At 43.1% G+C, this 25949-nt stretch overlaps 3 protein-coding genes across 12 annotated transcripts in view; all 3 read left to right on the top strand.

Annotated features, from left to right (window-relative positions):
- The first annotated feature begins 1124 nt into the window (after nucleotides 1-1124).
- On the top strand, nucleotides 1125-15839 carry LOC108042919. Of its 9 annotated transcripts, none has more exons than XM_017121412.2 (4): nucleotides 1125-1462; nucleotides 7925-8363; nucleotides 12100-12544; nucleotides 13279-15839. In XM_017121412.2, the coding sequence occupies exons 3-4, from the start codon at nucleotides 12128-12130 to the stop codon at nucleotides 14569-14571; spliced, it is 1710 nt and encodes a 569-aa protein (XP_016976901.1). In that variant the 5' UTR covers nucleotides 1125-1462; nucleotides 7925-8363; nucleotides 12100-12127; the 3' UTR covers nucleotides 14572-15839. The 9 variants fall into 9 exon arrangements, with proteins under 9 accessions (XP_016976901.1, XP_016976905.1, XP_016976902.1 ...); XM_017121413.2 differs by lacking the exon at nucleotides 1125-1462 and adding an exon at nucleotides 5628-5714; XM_017121415.2 differs by lacking the exon at nucleotides 1125-1462 and adding an exon at nucleotides 5670-5753.
- Nucleotides 15840-16076: 237 nt separating this feature from the next.
- LOC108042924 (RILP-like protein homolog) lies at nucleotides 16077-20315 on the top strand. 2 transcript variants are annotated; one of them, XM_017121424.1, is made up of 5 exons: nucleotides 16077-17092; nucleotides 17213-17682; nucleotides 18049-18144; nucleotides 18214-18339; nucleotides 18504-20315. In XM_017121424.1, exons 1-5 carry the CDS (start codon nucleotides 16478-16480, stop codon nucleotides 18634-18636), a joined length of 1440 nt encoding a protein of 479 aa, XP_016976913.1. In that variant the 5' UTR covers nucleotides 16077-16477; the 3' UTR covers nucleotides 18637-20315. The 2 variants fall into 2 exon arrangements, with proteins under 2 accessions (XP_016976913.1, XP_044317039.1); XM_044461104.1 differs by having other exon boundaries at nucleotides 18214-18703.
- Nucleotides 20316-20570: 255 nt separating this feature from the next.
- Nucleotides 20571-25949, top strand: part of LOC108042832 (microtubule-associated protein futsch) — a 73916-nt gene continuing 68537 nt past the window's right edge. The window contains 2 exon segments of the mRNA XM_044461103.1: nucleotides 20571-20668; nucleotides 24855-25052. The gene's annotated coding sequence lies outside the window, so the exon portion shown is untranslated.

Genomic DNA, 25949 nt, shown 5'->3' with positions numbered 1-25949 from the left:
AAAACCTTAAAAAAGTTATGATAAACCCACTTTGTAAACAATCAGAAGAGAATTTTTATTTTAATATCTTTTTATTCTTTCTTTCTTTTCTTTTTGTTCAATATTTTTTGGCTGAAATAGATATTATTGGAAATAGAACATTTTTTGGAATATTTTTTCTGATGAAAATTGCTACATGCATCTTTCCCGCCGCACGACACATCCACACTCTAGGCGCCGCGGCTAAATGCTTGTACCAGGAATAATATGACATATATTTTAATAAAAACGTTTGAGAAGACTGTTGAAATATATAACAATAAAATCTGAAAGTTTCGTTTCAATCGAATATTTCTTTCCTTCCCAAAACACTCCTCAATTTTTTTTAAAGCTTCTAAAGCAGGCTCCCCTCTTAACAACACATTTGCACATCACTAGATTCCTATGGTAAGCCGAAAAACGGAGTTTTGCGGTTTGCTCGATACTACTATGAATTTGCTATCGATATTTGAGCTAACTCCAATACTCCCAATTGCCGTTTATTTTTGACTATGTTTTAAGCATTTTTCAAAAATGTCTAAATGTTCGATTTTTAACTAACAAAATTTAAAAAAAATCATCAAATTTTACTCCACTTTTCCCGATCAGTAGTTTCTTATAATACAACTTTATAATTAACGTAGAGTTGTCCTTAGCCCTTTCAGTGTAAATGGACCTTTAGCCTACCTAATTTATTCATTTGGAAATTTACCATATATGTATGCACTAAAGCACAGATCACGCCTATAAGTGGAATAATAGTTAGATAATGGCCGGTTTCACGACTTCGAGTTAAAGTGCCAGTTAGTTATCTGACCGAAAAAGTAAGAAATAAAATAACCCATTAATATGATGTGTTTAGGTTAGAGTTGTTTTAGGTTAGAGTAAACCCTCACATGATTCCTCGAGAAAATTAAATGTTGTTAACGTGAGCAAAAGCTGTCCGAGATAAACACTCTTGCAGTCGGGAAGCAGGCATTCTGATTTTAACGAACTGTTGCCTACGGTCCCCGATTGTGCCGTTTTGAATTTGGCGCCCTGCCTTCTCTATCGTCTCTCTCTGCCGCAGGAATTTCGCTGCTCGCAACGCAACAACAAATCTGTCCATTTGCCGACGCTTGCCCGTTGTCGTTGTAGCCGCGGTGCCGCCAGAGAGCTGTGTTTGTTTGTCGTGTTTATTATTTTTTCGACTGCGGGCACGGTGTGGAGAAAAATATCATTTTTTTTTACTTTTTGTTTGGTTTTGTGTCAGCAAGAAGGCCGAGAAGCGGGAAAGCGTCCAGCACCCCATGCACCACCCCTACAAGCACAGGTCGAAGTCGAGCTCAGAGCATATGTGTGCGGAGAAAAGTGCTGAATAAGCTGCAAAATATTGCGAAAACGCGGAGATTGTTGCATGCGGGCCAAAGAAGAGGAAAAGGAAGCCGAAGCAGAAAAACAGCAAGTGAGTTTAAGTCGCATCTAAAATAGGAAAACTAAATAATCCAATTGACGGTTCAAGCTCTGTCTGTGTGTGTGTGTGTGGAGCGCGTGTGCGTAAGTGTGCGTTTTTCCACCCCAGGAGCGCGCTTGAAAATCCAAAACACGGTTTCGGATTTGTTTGACCCTCCCCTGGTCGAGAACGTGTTTCAGTCTAAGGATTTCGGTTTCGATTTCTCAGGAGGACACAGCTGTTTGCTCCTTCGTGTTCTTTCTAACATTCGATTTATGACATCAACACACGCTCCAAGCTCACACACGCGTGCAGCAGAGCTTTGATTTGTCCTTAGGCCAAAGCTCTCGCTTGAAGCTCAAAACCAAGCTGTTGTTGTTTTTTTTTGTTCGTCCTTTTGGAGCGCGCTTTATTGTTGTTTGTGTGTTCTCAAATTAAATGTTATCGATTTATGACGGAAAGCTATTCGCTGGTTTCTTGGCAAATTCCAATAGGTGGATAAGGAGTAGCGGTACATCTCATCAGGCTATGATCTTAAGCCAGGGTTTTTACTGACGAACCTGCTTCGATATGTAATATAAAAACATTTTCTTACATTATATCATACTAAACTAAATCATAAGGATCCTTAAACTTCATTTGATGCAAAGTGTTCCAAAATACTTTCGGTTCGGTTTATACTTAACGATATTATAATATTCATTTCTTCCAAACTATATTCAGAAGTTCTTAAACTTTTAACAAAATTGGTCTTAAAAGCACCCACAAAATATGCTTTAATTAAATTTACAACGCGGAATTCCTAACGATCCACACAATATTGATGCAAATCCTTATTATTTTTAATAAAAGCATAAAGTAGATCACTTTCACATCAAAAAATGTATTAGCCTACTAATATTTTTACTGACGAACCTGCTTCGATATGTAATATAAAAACATTTTCTTACATTATATCATACTAAACTAAATCATAAGGATCCTTAACTTCATTTGATGCAAAGTGTTCCAAAATACTTTCGGTTCGGTTTATACTTAACGATATTATAATATTCATTTCTTCCAAACTATATTCAGAAGTTCTTAAACTTTTAACAAAATTGGTCTTAAAAGCACCCACAAAATATGCTTTAATTAAATTTACAACGCGGAATTCCTAACGATCCACACAATATTGATGCAAATCCTTATTATTTTTAATAAAAGCATAAAGTAGATCACTTTCACATCAAAAAATGTATTAGCCTACTAATATTTTAACCTAGTTTCTCTTTAGTAATGTTGTCTTTTTATCTCGGTCTCGCTTTAACCAATCGTTTCCAAAAATGTTTTCCCAAAAATATTGGAAAACTAAAAACAAAAATTGGAAAAGCTGGCGCATGAACTAGGGGAGGAGAAAAACTTTTATGGATGCTTTGGCCTAAAAATATCGCACCCAGCGAACGTGTAATTTTCTCGACTCTGCTCCGAAACCGAAATCTTCAAACTTTCAAGTGTGATCGCCAATCTCACGCAATCTGATCTGTTGTGATCTGAATCAAGATCGCCTCTCGAAATAGCACATATAGGAATCCCCTTGAAGGCGATTTCGGTTTCTAATTTTGGGCTCGTCTTGAGCAGGTTCTTTTGCCGTCTAGTACCTACTCTCGTTTTCCCTGGTTTCGCTGGCTTTGTTTTTCCGATTTCCAGCCCCATGCCGGGCACTCGAAGCCCGCGCTCTTCTATTTCTGATCCGTCTATATATAGAGTCCCGACTTCGGCTTAGTTCGCGGTACCTTCCGAGAGGCAAGCAAAAGGTGGAATGGGGAGTTCAATTAACTTTAAATGGATTACACAAACAAACAGGAGGGCTGCGCAAAGGCGCAGGGGCGGGGCGGAAGCCTATATTAAACACAGACACGCACTCACACCCCAGAACTAGATAAAGAAACACAAACAGAGCTACCGACAGAGACACAAGGCAGAGCGAAGCGATCGGGCCTCTGATCCCGATCCCTATTCGACCCCTCCCTCTTCACGGCCCCCTGAGCCCCCTGAGCCCCGGCCTCGCTATTTCCCTAACTTGGGCAGAGGAGCGGAAAACGGTGCTAAGGGGCGGGGGCACCGTCGGTGATGCTGCCAAAAATAAATTTGAACTCAAATCGCAGCGGCAGACGCGAGACGCGGTAAAAACGACTGCCAAGAAAAAACCAACGCAACGTATTAGCCTCCAAAGACCGGCCCATGTCGCTTTCTTTGGGCCTGGGCCATTGGACTATGTGAGTGAGGTGTACTTTGTAGAAGTAGTACTGGCGACCCACCCACGACCCAGCCCACTTCTGATCCGAGAAGTGAGATAAAAATGGAGAAAGTGGAGAAAATGTGTACCCTGTTTTGAGTTTTATGGTGCGAACTGAATATACATTTAAATACATTTTAATAAACATTAAAGGACTATATCATATACAAGGATGGCATAGCAAAATTATAGATATATTCCTTCCCTTCTCGACACTTAACTTGACTTTGTCCAATTTCTGACGTTGCAAATTGAAGACTTTTAACAACTACTAAATGTATATTAAAATTTATTTTTTTAGTGTGGCCAATATATATTTTAGCGGATTGTGAGGGTAACTAATGGTAAATGCATTCTTTTCTGAGGGCAGGAGTACTCAAAGGAGTCCCCAAAGGGCCAAGTGACGCAACGTGGTATGGACACAAAGAGGCGTTCGGAAGGCGGGTCATACGTGCCCGACCTCATTAGTTTCAAGTTTCCAAAAGGCACGCACACCAGCGCAGAATCGCCAAAACTCGGGGGCTGGGAAAACGGGGAAGAGGCAAATGGGAAAATCGAAAATGGAATATGGAATATGGTTTTCCATACGCTCGGACCCATTAATTTTCATCTCCGGCGAGAGAGCTTAAACAGCGGCTATTTGTAAACGCAGGCAGATGCCTGCCATGCCGAATATCGCTCCCGCCACCCGTCCCACCCACCGCTCCTGGCCAGAAACCAAAACCAAAGCTATCCAAACCGATCTCTCTCTCGCGTCTCCCTCCGCCTCCTTCTCGTTCTCCTCCGCCTCTACCCATGGTGCGACTTTGGGGCAGCTATTTATAAAGTCGAAAATACTTTTTAGCTGCCATGTTGCGAGATGCCAAGTACAGTTGCGTACTCGAGCGATTGGGCCAGATCAGATCGGTTAGGATGAGATCGGTTCAGGACTCAGCAAGTGGCAGGCACTAGAATCAACCAGGACCTGCCCGGGATCTGCAGTTCCTTACAGAGTGCAAAATGTGGCTCTAAGCTCTTGCGTAATCGCTCTGAAAAGATTTATGTTTATCTGGGTATTGGGTTCAGCACTCTTTTTGGAGCCAAAAAAACTGATATTCCCAATTCGACAATGTGTTATTACCTTGTGGTCTCTTTTTTAACCGGAATCTCGATGTAGAGTTTCGAATACATCATAAATCCAAGCATCCAAATAATCAAATCTATAAAAAAAATGTATGTTTTTTTTTTTTAATTTTTGATCTTACATTTAAAATTCATCTAATTTGAAGTTAAACAGATAACTACGGTAGACTAAAACAGTTTTATGTTATATGAGTTATGATTTAAAATTTCTGTCAATTCTTACTTCTGTTTACATAAACTCTAGATCTCTTAAATGACAACAGTTTTTAAAGATAGAAAATACTCAAAATTCCCATTATTATGAGTTAGGCTCTGAAAATCCCTATGATCCCCAAATATTCAGGGATCTTTTGGGTGGCTCCACTATTGAGGGTATCCGAAGCCATCCCAGGCTGGATTTTCCTTGGTTTTTCCTGCCGGTCTACTCTTTAATTGACTTTCGCCGTGGCTGTGCATAATGTAAAATCGTTTTCCCGAAGCTCCGCTCTCTCTCTCTCTTACTCTTGGACAGACATGCAGATACAGATACTCGTGGACGGGCGCGGGCACAGATACAGATGAGCGGCGGCAGAGCAGAACTTTCGGTTGGAAATTTGCCAACCCCTCATGGCGCTTTTCGACTCGATCAGCTCGACCCCAATAGATGGGGGGTGGCCGGCAGGGATGGCGGGGGGCGTGCACCTTCGGAGACGCAGCCAACAGGCTGCGACGGCTGCTCGGACCGCTCGAGTCTCGGTATTCTGCGGCTGAATTCAGAATTCGTTTTCAGTATTCAATTAGACTGCGCCGGCTGCTCTTTGAGTGCGGCCAAAGAACGAAGCAACATCAGGGCATTCGAATCCCGAATCGGGCCAGTTCGGAACGGTAAGCGGTTGGCAGCGGTTATCCGGGAACGGGTATCGGGTAAGGCACGCTCTCATCTCCACGCTTTGATTTCAACTTTTGTTTCTTGTTTCCGCGTCTATTTTGGTTGGAAAAGGGTATTAGGGTGTACTAGGGGGGTTTGGGGGGACGATGAAAGGCTGGGGGATCATTTGTTTTTCATGCCAAGGCGTGTGGGCGGACCGAAGCGAAGAGAAGCAGATGAACAGGGCCAGCTCCGAATGCCTCTGCTTTTCTTCGATTTTCGCTGTTGTTTGTTTGCAATGGCCAAGATCTGCGTCTTCTTCATTCCTCGAATTCTTGATTCGTCATAAGCATATATTCCCAATACTATACACGTCTACATATAGAGAGTGTATGACTGCGTCTCCGATTTACTGATTTAGTTTACCTATCATCTTTGAATAGAAATATCCTTGAGACGGGCTTGCCAAGTTGGGAATTCCCTATTGAATTTTTTCTAAGATTGGTTTGAATATTTTATAACATCCCAAATAACTTAATTATAGTGAGTTTATCATATTTCATTAGATTGATTATTAGCTCAGTTTTGTTCCACATTCTTTTAAAATATTTCCCCGCAGATAATTATTGTTAAGTGAGACTCACTTAAATACTTTAAAAACCGAGATTTTAAAATTTAATTTCAAAATATTTAAAAAAAATGAAAAGGATCAACAAGTTTTAATATAATATGTTGGTATTGAAAACTATTTAAAACAAGAAAGGAAAGCTAACTTCGGGCGGAGCCGAAGTTGAAATACCCTTGCAGAATATTCTGCAAATTATATTCTCCAAAATTATTCATATGATGCATTTTTAATACTCATAAAAAATCCCACCTTCCTAACTTTAAAAACACCAAAGTTATTTCATTTCCGATCAATCAGTTATATGGCAGCTATAGGATATAGTCGGCCGATCCTTATGAAATTTAATATGTCGAATTGATTGGGCAAAAATAAAACCCATAGAAAATCCCAACTTCCTAACTTTACAAACACCAAAGTTATGGCATTTCCGATCAATCAGTTATATGGCAGCTATAAGATATAGTCGGCCGATCCTTATGAAATTTGGTAGGTCGGATTGATTGGCCAAATATAAAACCCATAGAAAATCCAAACTTCCTAACTTTACAAACACCAAAGTTATTGCATTTCCGATCAATCAGTTATATGGCAGCTATAGGATATAGTCGGCCGATCCTTATGAAATTTGGTAGGTCGGATTGATTAGCCAAATATAAAACACATAGAAAATCCCAGCTTCCTAACTTTACAAACAGCAGAGTTATGGCATTTCCGATCGTTCAGTTATATGGCAGCTATAGGATATAGTCGGCCGATCCCGGCCGTTCCGACTTATATACTGCGTGCAAAGGAAAGAAGGGTGTGTGCAAAGTTTCAACTCGATAGCTTTAAAACTGAGAGACTAGTTTGCGTAGAAACAGACAGACGGACAGACGGACAGACGGACAGACGGACAGACGGACAGACGGACATGGCTATATCAACTCAGGAGGTGATCCTGATCAAGAATATATATACTTTATAGGGTCGGAGATGCCTCCTTCACTGCGTTGCACACTTTTGACCAAAATTATAATACCCTCTGCAAGGGTATAAAAACTGTACCTTTTTTTATTGGCCCCAAAGACAGATTTAAATTGATTGCAAAGATTCTTGTTTGAAGTTTATGAACTCTACTTCATAAAGTAAAACTATGTGGCACATTAATATAAGTCATTAGCCGTAGCCTACCGAGTCCGGCGGATCAGGTGTGTGCTGGCTGGCGATGTTTGGTGAGTCACCCACCCGACTTTCAAATTTCCGTGGAGCCACAAGCCCACCTTTAGGCGATAAGATAATGCCGGGTAGCCGTACAGCCAGATTAGATATTAGTTTCAGTGCGGTTTTAGTGAGGCCTAACCAGGGGTTTTCCTCTCCCTTCTGAAGTAGAGAGGGTCCGATAGAGCAGGTTGTGTTCTGATCGGGACAGATAAGGGGCCTAAAATCGTGGGATCGCAGGGCAGAACTCGAGTCAAGAAGTCTTCTTCTGTTTGTGCTGTGTATCCGTGCATGCTTGCGCTTTTTCCCGCCGCTTTTCCTCCGCTCTATCTCCGTTGATGTTTACGTTTTGGCGTGATTTCGTATTAACAAATTCACTTCTCTATGTATTTTTAATTTTAGTCCAAGGTTTGAAACAACAACTGTGAGCAGTGGAAACAAAACGAGCGTTCAGCTATAAACGATATCAAAACCAATAGGAAGAAACGCACACAAAGAACCGAAAACTAAAGACAAAGTCTTCGGGAGAGAGCACAGAGAGGGAAAGAGACAGGGCGAAGGCGAGCGGGATAGAGACAGCTGGCGGTCAGCGACGTTGGACAAGTAGTTGAAAATATTGCGCATACGCCGCGTGAACCGAAGACAAAGAACAACAAGCCGTGCGTTTTTCTTTGAATCGCACAGATTCCTCTTTAAGGAAAACTAGAATAGAGGAAAAAAGAGGAACATAAACATAGAGAGAAAATAGAAGGAGGAAAAGAAGGAGGGCAAGTGAAGAAGAGCCGTGGATCTGCGGCTACGAACGAAATCCATTTCAAACAGTAGCCAGCTATAAATCCAGGTGAGTCCAGGCTCTTGACGTAATTTAAGCTTTTACAATAATCTGTTTAATCACAGTTATGTCTCCACCGAGAGGTATATCGGGCTCAGGCTAGTTCTAGACATAACAAGTAATAGGTTAAAAGATACCGCTTTGAGTGTATGGGTACCATTCCTAAACGGAAATATAGGTAAAGCATATCCATCTAAATCTTCAGGTAAACTTAAAGTTTTCTGTACAGTCTGGTCACATGAAGAGTTGAAAGGCTCCTTCAAGATGGTGATATTAGGTCTTTAGCCGGACTTGAGTAGAAAAGGAACTGGAGATGAAATCCCGAATTCAAACGTGGGACTCAGCTGGCCCCGTTCGTTGATTCTACCGCTCGAGATTGGAGATTGCACAACGCTGGCCAGCATTTCCAAGCGCTTTTGCTACGCTCACACACACACTCACACATAGAGCAGCCGGGGAACATTACACCCATTGAGCCGGTGAGCGCTGCCCGATTCTACGATTCCGCTGCTCTGGTAGTAGCAGTAAAAATTGTCAACTCAAGCGCTGCGGTTGGCGACGCTCGGGGAAAATGCGTACTCCTCATTCCGCCAGAAAACACGCGCGGATTACCAGGAGACTTTGTCGCCAGAGTCACCAGTTAATTACGAGGAAAAGCAGAAGAATAGCACCCACTGCCACAGGCACAGGCATTTCGACCGTGGGACGCAGGTGCGTTTGGAACCGGGGTTTTGAACGGGAAGGTGCTGATAGGGTGCACTGAGCGTTATCAGCGTACAAACAAAGCCAATTAGAACTTGAAACTCGCCCGCCCCCTTTCAACACCCCACCCCCGAAGTGACAGAGGGTGAAGCTTCACTCCCACCTCGATTGCCCCTTTTCCCCTGGGCTCGCTTTTATCAGCGGCTTATCAGTAAATAATTCCACCTGTTGCGCGGCTTGCGCGAGTGTTAGTGTGTGTAGATAACTCGAGGGTAAGGTATCGCATTAAGCAACGCTTGTGCTGCCCCACAATTGTGGTCCCCAAAAAGCAAACTTTGCTTGTTTGCACTGCTCAGCGCTACGCTGGAATGGAAGCCCCATTGCCAGCAGATTTCGTAGATAACCAAACCGAACTGAAACGAAACAAAACCAAGCGAACCCACACTTGTACACATAGAGACCGATACAGATACAGATACAGAACAGTCTGCCTCAAATCTTATCTTAAAACTTGACTCGACAGCGGCGCAGTGACGCAGACGCTTAGCAATGCCCCTCCGATTGCTGAGACTGGTACAGTTTATCGGGCAATCGATCAATTACCTGGGGTAGGCCGTTTTCTAACCAGAGACTCCCCTAAATAACTCTATTTGGTACTATTTTAAATACAATTTGGGAGGTGTGTGGATGAAAACATTCTGTTGCATTAGGCAAACTGCACAATTAGCAGGGTATACATACTTTAGAGCTTTAATTGTCATTTATTTATTGAATTTATAATTATTTCAATTAATATAACTATATAAATCGAAAAATCCTAACAGTATGGTTTAGTGCTTGTACAAATATGCTTATTTTTAACATATATTTATCTGTAGAATTATAAACTATGAAGTAATCCTGGAACCAATATTAGGTGGTAATTATATTTGTATATCTTATTAGACTTTTAAGGATAATTTTCTCGTGTTCTTGGTAAGGTAAAATTAGGCTTATAATTACCAAAACGTATTACAGTTTTTGAGTTGATGAACTACTTAGAGCTTACGAGAAAACCGGCCTACGGACCTGATTTTCAACGCTTAACTGTTCAGGATTATTTTTGAAACCATCCTTATATCGATGGCTATCCAATCTGCATGTCGATCGTTTACAACTGGACGTCTTTCATCTCCTGTCCCACTCATTGGAGGTTATGCCACCCGTTTATTAATTAAAACCGCGTGGGCTCACATATTTATGTTCCCCAGTTGCCCGTCCCTCTTTCGCACTCACACGTCAGCTCAACCCTTACTTTGTTGCAGCTTTAAATCGGCAAAAACAACAACGTTTATTTATAAACTGTTCTTGTTGTTGGGGGCCTCTCTCCCTTAGTTCACATTCTGCTCCAAGTTTCGCTCTCTAACACACTCACTTTACTGTTCTTGAGCCTCTTATTCTTGGTGTTGCTTCGACTTCGCCTCTGTTTCTTTGAGGGTTGTTGTTGTAAACTCGGTTTCAAGCTTTAATTACGTCTCACACATATGGGCTGTTCTGGCTCTGTGTATGGGCAAACAGTGGAACTCATTGTGTCTGTGTGGATGGGAGGGATAGTAGGGGGAGGGGCAGGGGTTACTGTTCTTCTGCTATTCCTATTTTTGTTTGCCCAACGCCGACGTCGCTGCACTCCAACGGTACTTCTGAGCGTGCCCGAATTCGAATTCAAATTTAGTCGAGCTTTGCGCCTCGTCGCCGCCGTTCGCGAAGTTTGTTGCTGATTCGTTTTTGTTTTCGTTTTCCCTACTCTCTCCGTCGCTCTCTTTTTGGTCTGCCACCCACTTTTTTTCGCCCGCTCGCCGGCTTTGGCGCGGCCTCAAAACGTGAGTACCCCCTCTCTCTCAGGCTCTCTCTCCCCTTCCCATTTGTGTGTGCTTTTTTGTGTGAAAGAGCTTTACGCTAATCTCCAATTTCCAGATTAGATATCGGTTAATGCAGAATTGTATTGCCGTCCCAGTTGGAATGGTCTGTTCTCCCACTTTTGATTTCCACCTCCAGGGAGCTTTGTTGCCGTTTCCTTCGATTGAGCATCTTCCAGGATCATCTACACTGTCGACAGGGTTACCGTAAATGCACCCCTGCACTATTTTCGAGGATATCACCATTTTCGGGGGTGCCCATTTTGCGACATCGTGTACCACATAGCTGGCCTACAGTGAACGAAATCCACATTCAATAAGGATCAATTTATATATTTTGTATATATATTGATTTTTATTACATTTTATTTAGAATTTCATATTCAAAAGCTTAAAAAGTAAAAATGAACAAGATATACATACATAGGTAGGATTTGAAACCAAGCTTTTGTAGCAAAAGATTTCGATTCAACATTACTCGCATATCAAATCATTTTGCAACAGGTTTATATATACATGTATAACCTGCTGCTCCTCAATGTACTGCGCTTTTTCCCCTCTCTTTTCCTCTGCGCAGGCAGCTAATCACTCTCCAAACTCAAAATGCGCCCATGCGTTTGTGTGTGTAGGTGGCAATGAGTGGAGCAGTTGCGCTTCTTTTTTTTATTATTTTATTAATTAAAGAATGGCGGTTGTATCGATTGCAAGGGGTTGCGTATGTAATCGGAGATTGATAAAGGGGTGGGGGTTGCTAGACTAGGTTGCACAGCTGGTGGAGTTCTGTTTCAAACAGCCACAGTCGAGCTTTCGGATCTGAGAGCGAAGTCATCCCAAAAATTTTATAAAATAAAATAAAAATAAAATAAAGTTAACGATATAATGATATAGTCGTCCGATCCTTCCTGCAATATGAAGAGGATATTTGGGAAAGTTTCATTCAGATAGCTTTCAAACTGAGATACTAGTTCGCCCAGAAGGACATGGCTAGATTGACTCTCCTGGTGATACTGATCAATAATGTATATATACTATATATAGTCTGAAATGGCTCCTTCACTGCGTTGCAAACTGTTTGTTTGCAAGGATATACAAAGGATAAAAAGCGGTGCTTTAATGCAGATTTTAATCCCACATTACCTTCGTTACAGCTTCACGACGTCTTGCAAACGGCTGAAAATGGAGAAGACTCCACGGTACACGCAGCGGGAGCGAAACATGGTGTTAAGCTACGCGGCGCAGTACAAGGACGTGATCGAAAACAAGCGCACGGACGCGGAGTCGAATCGCAAGAAGGACGAGGTCTGGCTTCAGATCGCCAAGGAGTTTAATTCGCGGGTCTACCACCAGCGCAGCGCAAAGCAGCTGCGCCAGCTATACAAGAATATGAAGCTGCTACTTAAGAAGGACCTTTGCGGGGAGGACAAGAGCAACCACTCCTTCATGGACCTGCTTAACACGCTCTCGCAACAGGAATCCGCGCCGTACATTAGCGAACAGCACTCGCCGGAGGGCGCGGGCGGAGGTGGAAAGCAGGGCGGCGCGGGAAACGTAGGCGGGAATGGACACCACGCGGATGACTACGATGACTCCAAGGTGGGCCCATGCTTAAGACCCTTATCTAACTTAACTTGAGGGCTTTTAGTAAAATTAATTCAAATTGTTATTCTCATGTATTCCATAAGGCAATCAAAATTAACCTTCTTTTCTGCAGACCTAATTGCATTTGATTTTGATACATTCCACTTATCTCATTTGGTATTTGTGCTTAATAATAAGAAAGAAAATAATTAGTTGTTTTATATTGTATACTAATACTTTTAAAATTGTTTAACATTTAAAAGTAAGCTTTTCAAAAAAACAAAGTATCATGTGCCCTCTTTAAGTATGTAACATTAATATGATTTAATTTATTTTTAATTTTATTTCATACATTATTTGTTTAAAATATAAATTGTTTTCTTAAACACGGCAATCAAAAACAAACAGAAAGAAGGCCCATCGTATTTTGTTACTGCAAAAAGCTTTTATAAAATGTTCCTACTTCTATTAGATTAAACAATAGAATTAAAGTGATATTCTAATATTTTTAATAACGCAAGTGATGAAGGCAAGATATGGTGACAAACATAATTAAATTCGATTAGGCCTGTAGACAGCTTATATCTCTCTATGTTATTTAACTCACTTTTTAAATCTTTTTTAACCTATTGCTTAATGCATTTAAAATATGCAGTCTTTTGCCAGTAACAAGTTTACATACTATCATAAGTCATTGGATCCCTTAAAATTTATATAACTCACTAAAATTCTGTCTATAATGATTTCAGTATCATTTATTTTCTTCCTACTTGCAGATGCCCCTCTACCCCGAGGGCATGGACACGGACGTGATTCTCATTAAGTCGGAGACGATCAGCGACAACGAGCAAACGGACAACGGGATGGACTGCCTGGACGACGACGATGACGACGACTGTCTGAGCCCCAAGGCACCGGAAGTGTGCCTGGAAGAAGAGGACGACGTTCTCTTCCCCACGGATCTGCGCCAGCTGCAGCAGGTGGGCTCTGCCGCCGCCAGCGGCGGTGGTGTGTGCTCCGCCTCGCTGCCGGGAAATGTGGCTAGCAATGGGCTCACGGACCCTGTTCGCCGTGCCGCCAGCTCGCCTGTATGCTCCACCAAGACCTCGGTGAGCTCCAGCGGGAGCTATGCATCGGCGCCCAAGCCGGACATTACCATCCAGACAGTGGGCCACATTCGGGTGGGCAGTTTTGCCAACATCAACAAGACGTTACAGAACAGCGGCTCCAACGCTGCCAGTCTGTCGGCCAGTAATGGTGGCTCCAATGGCAGCGGAGTGCTACCCCTAACGGCGGAGCAAGTGCAACAGCACACGCTCCTGAACGGCCTGGGCCTGTCCGCTGTGAATCCGCCTCAGTCCCTGCAGGCGGCCATCAATGCCGCCTACGCTTCCGCTCCCGCTTCGTCGGTGGCCGCCAGCAGCCGCCGTACCCCTCCCACTCTTCAACTGCCACGCCTCCAACGCGGGAACAACAACACCGGCGGGAACACGAACAACTCCACGGTGACCGCCAATGGCGTGCAGCTCCTGCTCAACGGCAATCACCACGCTCAGCAGTCGCACCACCATTTGGCGCGGGACAAGACGAGTGGCGTGGCCATTGGAGCGGCGGGCAGCTTCAATGGCTACAACGGACTGGCAGTGGCGGTGCCCTGCGGCACTTTAAACGGCAGCGGAAGCGGCAACGGATGCGGCGGGAGCAGCGCCAACAGCAGCGGTGTGGGCCTGGGCGTGGGTGCGGGCACGGCCAGCACGGTAGGCGGAAGTCCCAGCGGTGGACCGAGAAGCCAGCACCAGGAGCTGATGAACTCGCTGAGGATCGAGGAGAGCAAGCGGAAGATCGATCTGATCAATGCCCAAATCGAATATTGGCAGACGCTGACCCGCAAGCTAAACAGTGAGGCGGGCCACATGCCTAATCCCACGTGTCCGTGCCATTTCCCAGGAGCCAGCGTCCTATCGCCGACCGCAGTGGTCTCTGCTAGTGCCTCATCCCCCGTCTCCGCCAACGTGCTGCAATCGCAGGCCACCACTAGCTAGTCCGCAGTGAAAGGGCGGGGTGCACTAGGGAGTCCTCCAGACGATGGCGATGACGTCGGCGACGGCGATGGCGACGCCGATAGCGACATCATTTCGATAGTGGACATAGATGATGACCGGTTTGAGGAGGAAGAACAGTCGCAGGAAGAGAGCCGGGCCATAACGGATTTGACGCTGCCCAACGAAGAACAAGATGACGATGAAGATGACTCACAGGATGCCTTGGTCAAGGATGTGGGCGTGGTGGGCGGCCTTTCGCCGCCAAACTCGCAGCCCCACTCCCCTCAACTGTCCGCAAAGCGCTTGTTGCGCCAGGAAGCCACCTCCGAGCTGCTGAGGCAGCTGGCCCTGCAGCAGAATCAGAAGGGCTGCTAGTATTTCGTCTAGTTTGCATGCCGGGCAGCCCCCACTTAACCCCAACCCACTACGTTTATGAGTACGTTTAACTATTACTATATTTATTTACGTCTAGTTTGAGTGCCAAAAAAAAAGGAGCCTTGCCATCGAGAATGTTTGCTAAAGGACTTGGTCAACAGGTCACAATCATTCGCAACCCGCTATTTATTTGCTAACCTAACTTAAAATTAGTGCTAGAATCTTTTTATTGTTTTTACGTATTGAGCCACTTTTTTTTGTTTTTTTTTAGTGTTTTTAATGTTAGGTTTTCGAGAGCTGAAACCAAAAAAAAAGATGGAGAATATCTTGACTTTGTACATTTATCTTAAAATTAGAACTAACTAAATTAGAGAAAGCAGTTAAAAGAACACAAATACGAAAACTGTACAAATGTGGTTCCTAATCTAGTCCCTAAACAAAAGAGTGAAGAAACGAGAACGATGCAGAAGGCTAAAATGCTATGCCTAGCCGTTAACTTGTGTATTATTTTTATATATCAACCCAGAGAGTTCCCTGCTCGTGACCCCCAATAACCTATCCAAAGAACTGTAGCTAATTTAATGTACTTAAAGAACCAAAACAAAATAGTCTGTACAGATAGAGGAAGATAGAGGAGAGGGATGGGCGAACGAGGGAGAGATGGATCAACTTGCTGCTAGTCGTCGCTGCATAACTGTATTTTAGTGTAGCATACAAGCCATTTAGTTATTGCTAATTGTACGTGTAAAATACAAATAATTGCCTACCCAGTTACCACAATTTACAAAGAATAACACCAAAGGAAAAGTGAAATCCAACAAAACAACCAAACCAAACAAAACTCTTTATACATTTTTTGTAAACAAAAACTTATTAATAAAACAATGAATTTACTTTGTGGTTTTTTTTGTGTTTCCAGGATGGCTTTCATTTCGAAGAAAAGTTTTATTTCTTAATGTGTTTCTTTTTTATAATAATCTAAATCTTCAAAGCCAGTTTTTTTTCGTTGCTTAAATTATTCTGAACTTCCCGCCAAACACTTGCGTTACCCAACACTGTGCCATTTCGCGATTGATGGCACCCGATATGCACCTATCGGTCCGTCGCTCTGGAACCAGTGCGAACAAGTTTATTATTACTCATCGCTTCCAGTTCCAGTTCAGCAAAAATTCGCTTGTGCATAAATTGCGAAAAACAAGAATTGTTTATGTGGGAATCGGCAGCAGCGGCGGATGCGAAAACGACAACAACAGCGCTAGTGAATGAAGTGAACGTGAATTCCCATACTTTCTCCCACTCTCGCGCGCACAAGTGTAGGTTTGCGAGCGTGTGTGTGCGCGACCTGGAACTACAGATTGCACATCCCCCCGCCCTTGAGACGCCTGGAACACCGGGGCTGCCATCTGAAGCGGGTCTTCAGAAGCACAGAGTTCTATAGTCGTATTTAAACAAAGGAACAACCGCCCATCGGGAGTTGCAGGAGCACCAACTTCGTCCACCCACCTCATTGCTGCTGCTGCTGATCACCTGGATGCCCGGCTTCCACCTCAATGAGATGGGTGAAATGGTCCTGGACGCCATCGACGACATCGGCGTGGTCGATGTGTACGATTTGGCTTCCGACATCGGCAAGGAGTACGAGCGGATCATGGATCGCTTTGGCACGGACGCCGTCAGCGGTCTGATGCCCAAGATCATCAACACGCTGGAGCTACTGGAGGCGCTGGCCACGAAGAACGAGCGCGAGAATGCCACCATCCTGGAGCTGCGCGACAAGGTGGTCCAGCTGGAGAGTGAGAAGCTAGAGAAGGCGGAGTTCCGGCGGCGCTTCGACAAAGAGCTGGAGCTAATCGAGGAGCAGTGGCGTAGCGAGACCAACGAGCTCGTCGACCTCGTCTCCTCGCTGCAGGACGAGAACAAGCGGCTGGTCAAGCAAACGCAGGACCTTCAGTCCTCCTCCGCGCAGAGCTCAGGGCTGGGGGCCAGTCTCACTGAGAGCATCATCAGTATGACCAACCACGAGCTGCATGGCGCCCTTTCGGACACCCAGGTGTTGCAGCGGCTCAAGGAGCAGATATACAAGCAGCGCGATGAGTTGAAGCACCGCGAGCGAGAGCTGCAGGACAAGTACAGCGAGCTGGAGCACGTGAGTTTTCTTTGTTGCTTTGGGGAGTATAAGCAAGACGGCCTTACTGTTCTTTAAATATGGATATGGGTATATTGGGGCCTAATCTACTTATTTAAAATTGTCCGCCTTTTTTTTCAGCTCAACATCCAGGCGGAGCGTTTAAAGGCCTCCGAGCGAGACACGCGGCGCCGTCACAAGCTAATGCAGGCACAGGTGAAGACACTCTGCGAGGAGCGCGCCGACTTTCTGGCCCAGCTGCAGGACCAGAGCCGCGATATCAATCAGCTGCGCAAGCGTCTTGGCCTGGCCGAAAAGGAAAACGAGGATTTGGTGGCCTCGTACGACGATGGCCAAAATGATCCGAATCGGCCGCGATACACCACGCGCGAGCTCAAGGAATTGATCAGCGAGCGCGACCAGCTGCTGACCACAATCGACGGCCTTCATGAACAACTGGCGGAGCTGAAGCCGCCCAGCCAGACGAAGGGCAAGCGGCAACGCCACTTTTCAAGCTCCGACGAAAGCGACGACGAATATGATGGTCATGAGCCAAATGACGGCGACGACGACGAGGAGGAGGAGGACGAGCCACCAGCAGCCGGAGAGACGTGAGTGAATTGTTTTAGACGGTTATGACCTGTTGTATAGGACAATACTTTAAAGCCCTTATTAGAGGAAAACATTTATTGAAAGAGCCCATGTGACCTGAGTCACCCTTTTTCTAAAGTATTAACAATATTTAAATACCCCTTATGATGCAAACAATTCCTAAACTGGTGATTCATAATTTATGCCAGTTTTTGCTGGCTGTTTGTTTGCAAGGTCAACAGCTATATATAGGTATGTGTTATTAGGTGATCGTATAAACAATTGAAGATAAACAAAGGCTTGAAGAATAACCCTAACCGTGAATTCATATATTATTTATTTAACTAGAAGATTGTCTGAGCTTTCATCAATATACAATTTTTCAGGCCGCCTGGTCACGATGCGCCCGTGCAGGGACCGCTGCCCTATGAACCGGACGATGCGCCCTGGAAGAAGAGTTCAGAGTCGGGAATTCGCAAGTTGTAAGAATAACACCCTCTCCATTTTATCAAGAAGCTCTCTAATTACACCTTTACAACCTCGTCTTGCAGTTTCCGGAAACTGTTCTCTGATCCGTCGGACGGCAACCACACGTTCCCGAAACGTTCTTTGGCCACGCTCTCTAAGATGGCGCTATCGGCCACGCCCGGTTCCGTTTCCGCCTCCACAGCGGCGAAGTAAGCGCCCCTTAAATTATCCGAGTTGGCGTGCATTTCACTTTTTGTTTGTTTTCTGTTTTCTGTTTTTCCGTTTCCGTTCGCACTGCCCCGCACCCCTGCATCTTGCATCTTTACTTATTTACTTTATTTATTGATTTATTTATTATTTGGTTTACGTTTAGTTTAGGGAACTGCCTCTATCTGACCCTATCCCTCGCCATTCACCTGCTCCGCCTGAGCTGTACATACATAGTTTACTTACTCGATTGCTGCGCCCTCGTAATTCTAAGTTGTTATGCGATTTTATTTACGTAATACGCGTTTTTGTTTAGTAACCCGTAACCGTATTGAATATAACTGAATTGGATATATTTTGTACGAATCCACTTTGTATCTTTTTTACTCTCGATTTATTTTAACTTGATTAACGACTACATGTAAGACTCCAAACATACCACAGTGCATACATGTGCCAGTGTTGCAATTACTAGAACAAGAATTGTGCAAAGATTGCCAAGTGAGTTTTAAATGAATTTTGACAAAGACAAACGGGAAACAAAAAATACAAGCATTCCCCTAACTGTAGAAACAATTGGAAACGAATTCAAGAGGACTCTGGTTCTGGGACCCCAGATTTTAGAGAGTGCAAGAAGAATGAGAAGGTTTTACTTCAATAGTAGTCTAACTATCCCCTCTTTCTCCTTTGACCCCCGGCTAACACTATCCCATAGGAGTGTACATCTGTTGAAAAGTATTAAAGCATTCTCATAGCAGTTGCCCCATGCGGCCTTATATATATTACTAATTTATCAAAATACACTAACTTTAGAAAGGGAAAATCAAAAAAAAATATATATATAATTGATATATAATTAGCAAACGTTACAACCTTAGCGCATTGTTTGTTGAATTGAATTAAACTAACTAAACGACAGCAAAGTAATCATATTAGATTTCATTGATCGCATTAGAGTGCACTAAGATGCAACAAAAAATTGAAAATCTCCAAGTAATCCGATTCTCGGCCAGTCTAAATCAAGTTTTACCATAGCCTGACCAGTTCTCTCGAATTATTGTTACAGACTCAATGTGAATACGAATCGCAAGTCAGTAAACTTTCAAAAAGTAGCATAACGAACAGATATGTCCCCCAAGCCATATTCCAAATGCTTCACTTTTTTGACCAGAGCTCTCAAGAAGATCTTAGTCGAGCCTGAGCAGATTCTATTATTCTAATTTATTATGAACCCACTATAAAGCTTATGCAGAAATCAAATTAAAAGCACTACAAGGCATACATATTTCTAGAAAATTTGGCAAAAACCTAATATTTCATATTGAGGCTCGAGGTTCAATCTCCGCTTGACTTACTTAACACTCTGTTCGTTCCCTTTGCACTCACAAAGCTCAAAGCGAGAAAATTCCAGTTACATATCAGCTTTATCAATAGCATCGATTGAAATGTGCCAAAGACTAATTGTTCAGACCCATTCACCCGACCCTGAACCTGCCCATTCCTCTGTACCCACTCTCAAACAATCTATCTCGTTTCACTTACAACAAATTGTGGCAACTGAACTTTTATATATTTAAATATGAGCGTAACTGTTTCGATATAAAGATGGACTAACAAACGAGTATTAAGATCGTTAGATTGAAGACCACGAAGCAAAAAACGATGAGATGGAGGGACATTGAGTATTTGGTGAATAAATGTTAACTAAATTTATATACACATATACACATGCATTATACTATGTAATACGTTATACGGAACTATGACTAACCAAAAATAAGACAACCATTATACAAAATTAAAAGCGTACTAGGGTGTCACTAGGACTTCGGGAGCAACCGGACAACGCCTGAGGATCGGAGTGAAGATGAGAAAACAACGACTCCGCATATCCTTCGACCCCTGTACGTACATACATAAAATTTATGAGTGGCTCTTTCCGTGAGAAACCATCAAAATAAAACTTATAAACCATTGACATCGCTTTGAAATGAATGATTTGGGTTGAAGCTATATGGAAAATTACGTTTACAAGGACTTCAAGGTGTTTATTTAATATCTTTGAACAATATATTTATGGCTTTATAATTATTTTGTTTTATTTTATTTTTCAAAATTGTTTACAAAGAATTTCAAGAAAAGTCAAGAATAGAAATCAATAAAAAAGAAGACCTATGTCAGCCAGAAGTTATTTACAAGGAATTTCAAGAAAACTCAAGAAATGAAATCAACCAGGATAATTTACTAGGATTTTCAAGAAAGGTCCATAATTGAAATTAAAATATATGGAGACCCGCCGATGGATAATTATACATAAAGAACATAAAAACCGTAAGTACAGCAAGAACTATAATCCTTGTTAGGTGGGTCTCGAACACTGGTTAGTGTTAGTAAAAACAATTTTAATGGCGTCCTGCTATATGGCAAACGGAATCGATGCTATTTTTGTATATTCCTAATTCCCCTACATATATTTTTGATCAGTATCACCAGGATAGTCTATCTAGCCATGTCTGTCTGTCCGTTTGTGCGCAAACTAGGACATTTATCTAGAAGTCTTCTTGTAGGTAGTAGATAAGTAGGTCGGAACGGGCCGGATTCATTGTTAACTTCATATACTCTTTAAAATCAAAATATGGTCGTTTTATAGAATATTTAATTTTTTGAATAGGTGCAATGGAACCATATACTGGTTTTGTGGTTCCCAGACAAGTCTTGTAGAAATTCCTCTGCCAAAATAACAATCTTAAGTTCGTACGATTGTCGGGCTATTACATAACCTGTAACAGTTTTTCTGTGGGATTCCCCCATCGAGGTGCTTGGAGCTTTTCCCCAGGAACTTTTTGGCTGAGCTTTGCTCCGACGTTTTTGGCAAGCCAAGCTTCTTGCATCATCAACATCCTGCGCATCCGCGTCCGCATCCTGCATCTAGTGTCCTGCCGCTTACTGGGCGCCTGTTCCCCAGCCTGGTTTGAGGCGTATCTTGGGCGTGGTGGTTGCTCGACCCGGACGACCTTGAGAACTGCCCCTCATCTGCGGTTGCATTTTAATTGCCCAGCAACAGGCTATGGGTGGCGGATGTTTGCACGATTTTTGGGGGTAGGGCTCTTCTTTCAGGGATGCGTAGAGGGCATTCTCTACGGGATTTCCACGCAGTTCCAATTAAGCAATTAAAAATCTGCCACCGGTCTAGTGTTCGGTGGCGAAAGAGGTGGCAGCGGGAGCCTGTGTTGTCAGCTTTTTAATTAGGAAGATGTTAGCGTAATAGGATAGAAGAAGATGCGCTACGAAAATCGTAGGTTGAAATGTGCGCAGCTAATGAAGAAGGCGTCTGTGGCTGTGGTCAGTGGGGGCGGAGCATTTTCCACTAATTGCCCTAGCCATAAAGAAAGTGGCAGGAGGAGGCCCGTGGTGGATTAAATAAGTGAAGAAGCATTTAATGAGTTTCTGCGGAGGCCCCAACGATTACAGCTCGGCTGCCACTCGTCCGAACTTCATCTTCGTGTTGCGACGATTTCAGGGGCCTTCAGTCAGTCGATTTTCGAACAGGCTCGCAGCAGCCGCAGCACAGGCTCCACTGGACGCGGAGGGGTAACCACTCGAAACTCCCGGCAGACAGAGAGTGTACAGTGCTTACCAGAAAAGGGCACTCGGACCCTGGGATTAGTGTGCCTTATGACACAGTGCTGTTCGATGTAGTGAACCCATATCGATGGGATAAATAAATAAATAATAAATAAATAAAAAACATTTAGGATCTGGTTCCAAAAATTAATTAACTCATTTTAACATTTATTTTGCAATTATCTACCAAAAAACTTGACATTTTACGTTAAGTGATTTTTTTACGAAAAGTTGATTAGTTCTTTAGTTTATTATTACGAACTTTAAATCATCAACAGAAACTTTCAGCATTTGAAGGATTGACCCAAATTTTTCCTGTTAATTTTTCAACCGCTGTCCCGGTTAACATATGTAGCTACATATTTCCGAAAACAAAAGTGTTTAATTTTTTCGTTCTTAGTATTTTAAGCTTTAAATAAGATAACAACTTAAATTAACCGCTTAATTTGATTTCATAGTAATTCATTCGTGCTGCGATATTAATATGTTCCTGAAAGTTGTATTAATACGAGACACGAGGCACGATTAAGTCGTTAAGGGAATACCAGCTCTTAGCCAGCTTTCCATAAAAATTCGATTTTAAAAAATTTCAGCAATTAAACTACTTGTCGGCTGTTGATTTACCGATAAGCCGGAGTTGTCAATCTGTTCTCAAGTCATGGCAGCTCTGTAAATTAATATAAATAATTTTCATATCAATAGTTTTTAATAGTGATAGATTTAAACAGTGATTAACAACAATTTCAGTTAAACATGTTGTTAGATCCAAAAAATTGACAATTCAAGGGGAACAATTCTGGGTCGCTCAGTACTAACAATTTCTGTTAAAGTTTTAGAGGTTCGGCCATTTAGGTAATCCCCTAACTAGGTATTTTACGAGAAAATCGCTGCAAATAGCATTTAGATTTCTTTTACCATTTTTAAATTAAAAGACAACCAACGAGTGTTCACTGTGTTTCAGCTCAACATAGAGAGGGGTGCCAGAAAATGTTGCCGGGCAACATGTTGCGAATCGCGGCAGAACGAGATGGCTGCTACTGCTCCAGTATTCTTTTGAACTGCGGGCCACGCCAACTGCACTTCGATGAGCGCCTGTGCCCCAAAACTGTTTTTTATACAAGGACATTGCCATCTCATGGCCACCCTAAGATTAATAGAGAGGGCACGGCCACGTACACAGAGTGCGTCTCTCTTGCGGAGTGCGAGATGTGCGAGTGTGTATGTGCGATTATAAACGTGAGCCAGAGCGGGATAAACATAGATGTTTTAGTGCGCAAAAGTCTACATGTCGCCCGCCTCTGCCGGTTCAACCGGTTGCTGTTAGTTTCTGAGCGCCTGTTTAGCGGCCAGCGTCAGGTTGGAACAAGAAAACGAAAGTGTTAACGCTCGCGCTTATACGTCGCACCGTTCCGCTCCACTGTGGACCGCTCCCGGCGCTCCTGTCGTGTTTAAGTGTGTGTCTGTGAATTTAGTATTAGCCGTCCGCCGTTTTCGAGTTGGCCATATGTTCCTGGCGGCCATAAGTGGCGTCCAGGATTTCCCCTCCCCGTGCAGTTGGCACCCTATTGCCATCTCTGTTTGCCTGCTTAATTCGCGACGCGCATGACGCGATGTCGCCGCAACATGTTGGGCGCACTTTCGCTGCTGCTGGCGCCTCTGTTGGCCTGCTTCGTTCGGGTGAATTCTACGAGTTTTGGAGCCGTTTGGCTTGAAGCGCTTCCGCGCGATGTTGCAGCGGGCTTATTGGAATGAACATTCTAGGAACTTGCCCTAGACGGATCAACAGGCGAGCAGCATGTGCCAGCAGACCAACGACCCAAATTCGTGAGTATGGTGTTCGCTCTATCGCTGTCCCGCTTGCACTGCACCTGGGGTTAGAGTGGGATAGCCGTATACTTGAAGTGTATGCGGCCGGTTCGTGACCCGGCTAAACTTTCAAATTCACGATAAGCTTTGACGTAATCAATTAAAACCGAAGCGTAACGCTCTTATTTAAACGAGTTTCCACAAAACAAAAACCTACCTGGTAAGTGGTTTGTATCTAAACCATATCTAGAACTAGCAATGATTTCCTCCACTATCCGTTATACATACAGTGGCTCACAGCTTATTTGAACCACTATCTATCAAAAACTTGAATAGCCCATATAAACTGAAGTTAATAACTAATCAACAAAACTTAATTGCAGGATAATTCATTAATGTTAAAAAATTGTATTTATGTATTTTAGGTATTTTAAAATATTTTATAAATATTTTTTAAAAATTATTATAGAAACAAACATCAAGGCCGCATGATTAATTTATGATAAATTATTTTTATAACTCGCATACTTCAGTTGTTATAGGCAGTTAAAGTTGTTGATAGCTAGTGGTTCAAAAAGCTGTGAGCGAACTGTATGTATTCCGTTTCTGTGCCCGTCGTGCATTTTTTGTACAATAAGTGCTCCAATTTGGACAGGCGAGCATAAATGGGTTGCACAGCGAAATGGCAAGTGAGCGAACTGTGGTTCTTTTTTCCGGTTGTGTTATGTTGTTTCCATTCTTATCAACAATAACAGCCGCAACAAACATCTGCTATTAGGGATTCTTTTAAAATGGGTTATTTTTCCCTTCCTGCAGGACAGAACATGTTGCTAGTGCACTTTCATTTATTTGTAAAAATTTGACAAAAATCAAAACAGTAGTCATAACGCACTCTTATCCCACTTTGCAATCGGGTTCCGATTAATTAAGTTATAGTCTTTAAAAAGTCTATCCATTCGACCAAATAACGACCTAAATATTCTGTATCAGTATAGAAGTTTAATTTATAGGTTTAATTTCTAAAAATAACGACAAAATCCAATAACTACAAAACTAAAAATTAACCAAGAATAAACCTTTATTACAGATATGTTTACGCAACTCATCGGATTAGACTTATTCTGTTTCTTACGCGGGGTTAGAAGCCACTCGTCCCCCCAATTTGCATGTCAGCAGGATGGACCGATAAGAAGGTGGGCGAGGTGGGGGAGATGGACACAAGGAGCAACCGAATCCTCGCTGGCGGCCGAACAAAGAAAACCCAGTCGCCAAGTGCCGGACAATGGTGAGTGTCAAGTGTTGATATTTAAGCTTCAGAGCAACCATCCCCTGGGGCTGTCAAATCCCACCGACCACCTTCACCCCTTAAAAGGCAGGAATATACAATTTGGCCAACGAATGTATAAGATGGGAAAGGGGCGGAGCAGGCAGAGGATGGTGCAATGAATATATGGCAACTGCAATGCAGTTGGCCCCCAAGGCGGGGGAGTATGTAGGTGGGGAGTGGGGGCGTGGGGGCGTGGGGGCGTGGCAGGGCCTAACAAAAGGAACTGTGGCAGCTGCACTTGTCCCACAGTAAATTCAACTCAATTCAGCTCAGCTCAGTTCTCGGAACACAGTTGTCGTCTTTGGAGGAATTCCCATACCGACCTGCGGCTGTTTTTCGTACACCCATACAATCGGCTGTACGCTTCAATGTCCCTTCGTTCTGCAAAAACCCGACAAAAAGTATGCAACACTTGCCGTACCGGAAATGGCATTTAAGCGGATTCCGCCAAGTGCTAAGCTTGCAGCAGGGGAGGTGGGCGAAAGGTTTTTCCTGATCTGAATGGCCGAAAGTTTTCTGCCGAGCACATTTCTCGCGGCCTCTTCTCCTGGTGAGCCAACCTCAAAGGAAACGCCTGAATGATGTTTGAAGACTCCCGTAGGGATAGCAACGTGAAAGCTGAGATCAAGCAGTGTAATTGACTAAGTAATCGCTCGTTCACAGTTAAAATGGGAACGTTGTACCCTAGAAGAGTAAGAGAAGACTTTAACTGTCAACAGTAGGATTTTGTAATTTTGTGTAATTTAAAAAAAATTATAACTTCGTTGTATTTATAGGACGAAATATAGCCTTTTTAGAGTATATATTATTTTTGTAATGCCTTCGAGGGTATATTCATTTCGGCTTCGTTTTAAA

This window comes from Drosophila rhopaloa, unplaced genomic scaffold (assembly GCF_018152115.1).
Source record: "Drosophila rhopaloa isolate 14029-0021.01 unplaced genomic scaffold, ASM1815211v1 contig_3, whole genome shotgun sequence".
Classification (NCBI taxonomy): Eukaryota; Metazoa; Arthropoda; class Insecta; order Diptera; family Drosophilidae; genus Drosophila; species Drosophila rhopaloa.
Note: the sequence above shows the minus strand (reverse complement) of the source record. Positions and strands in the feature narration are given on the sequence as shown.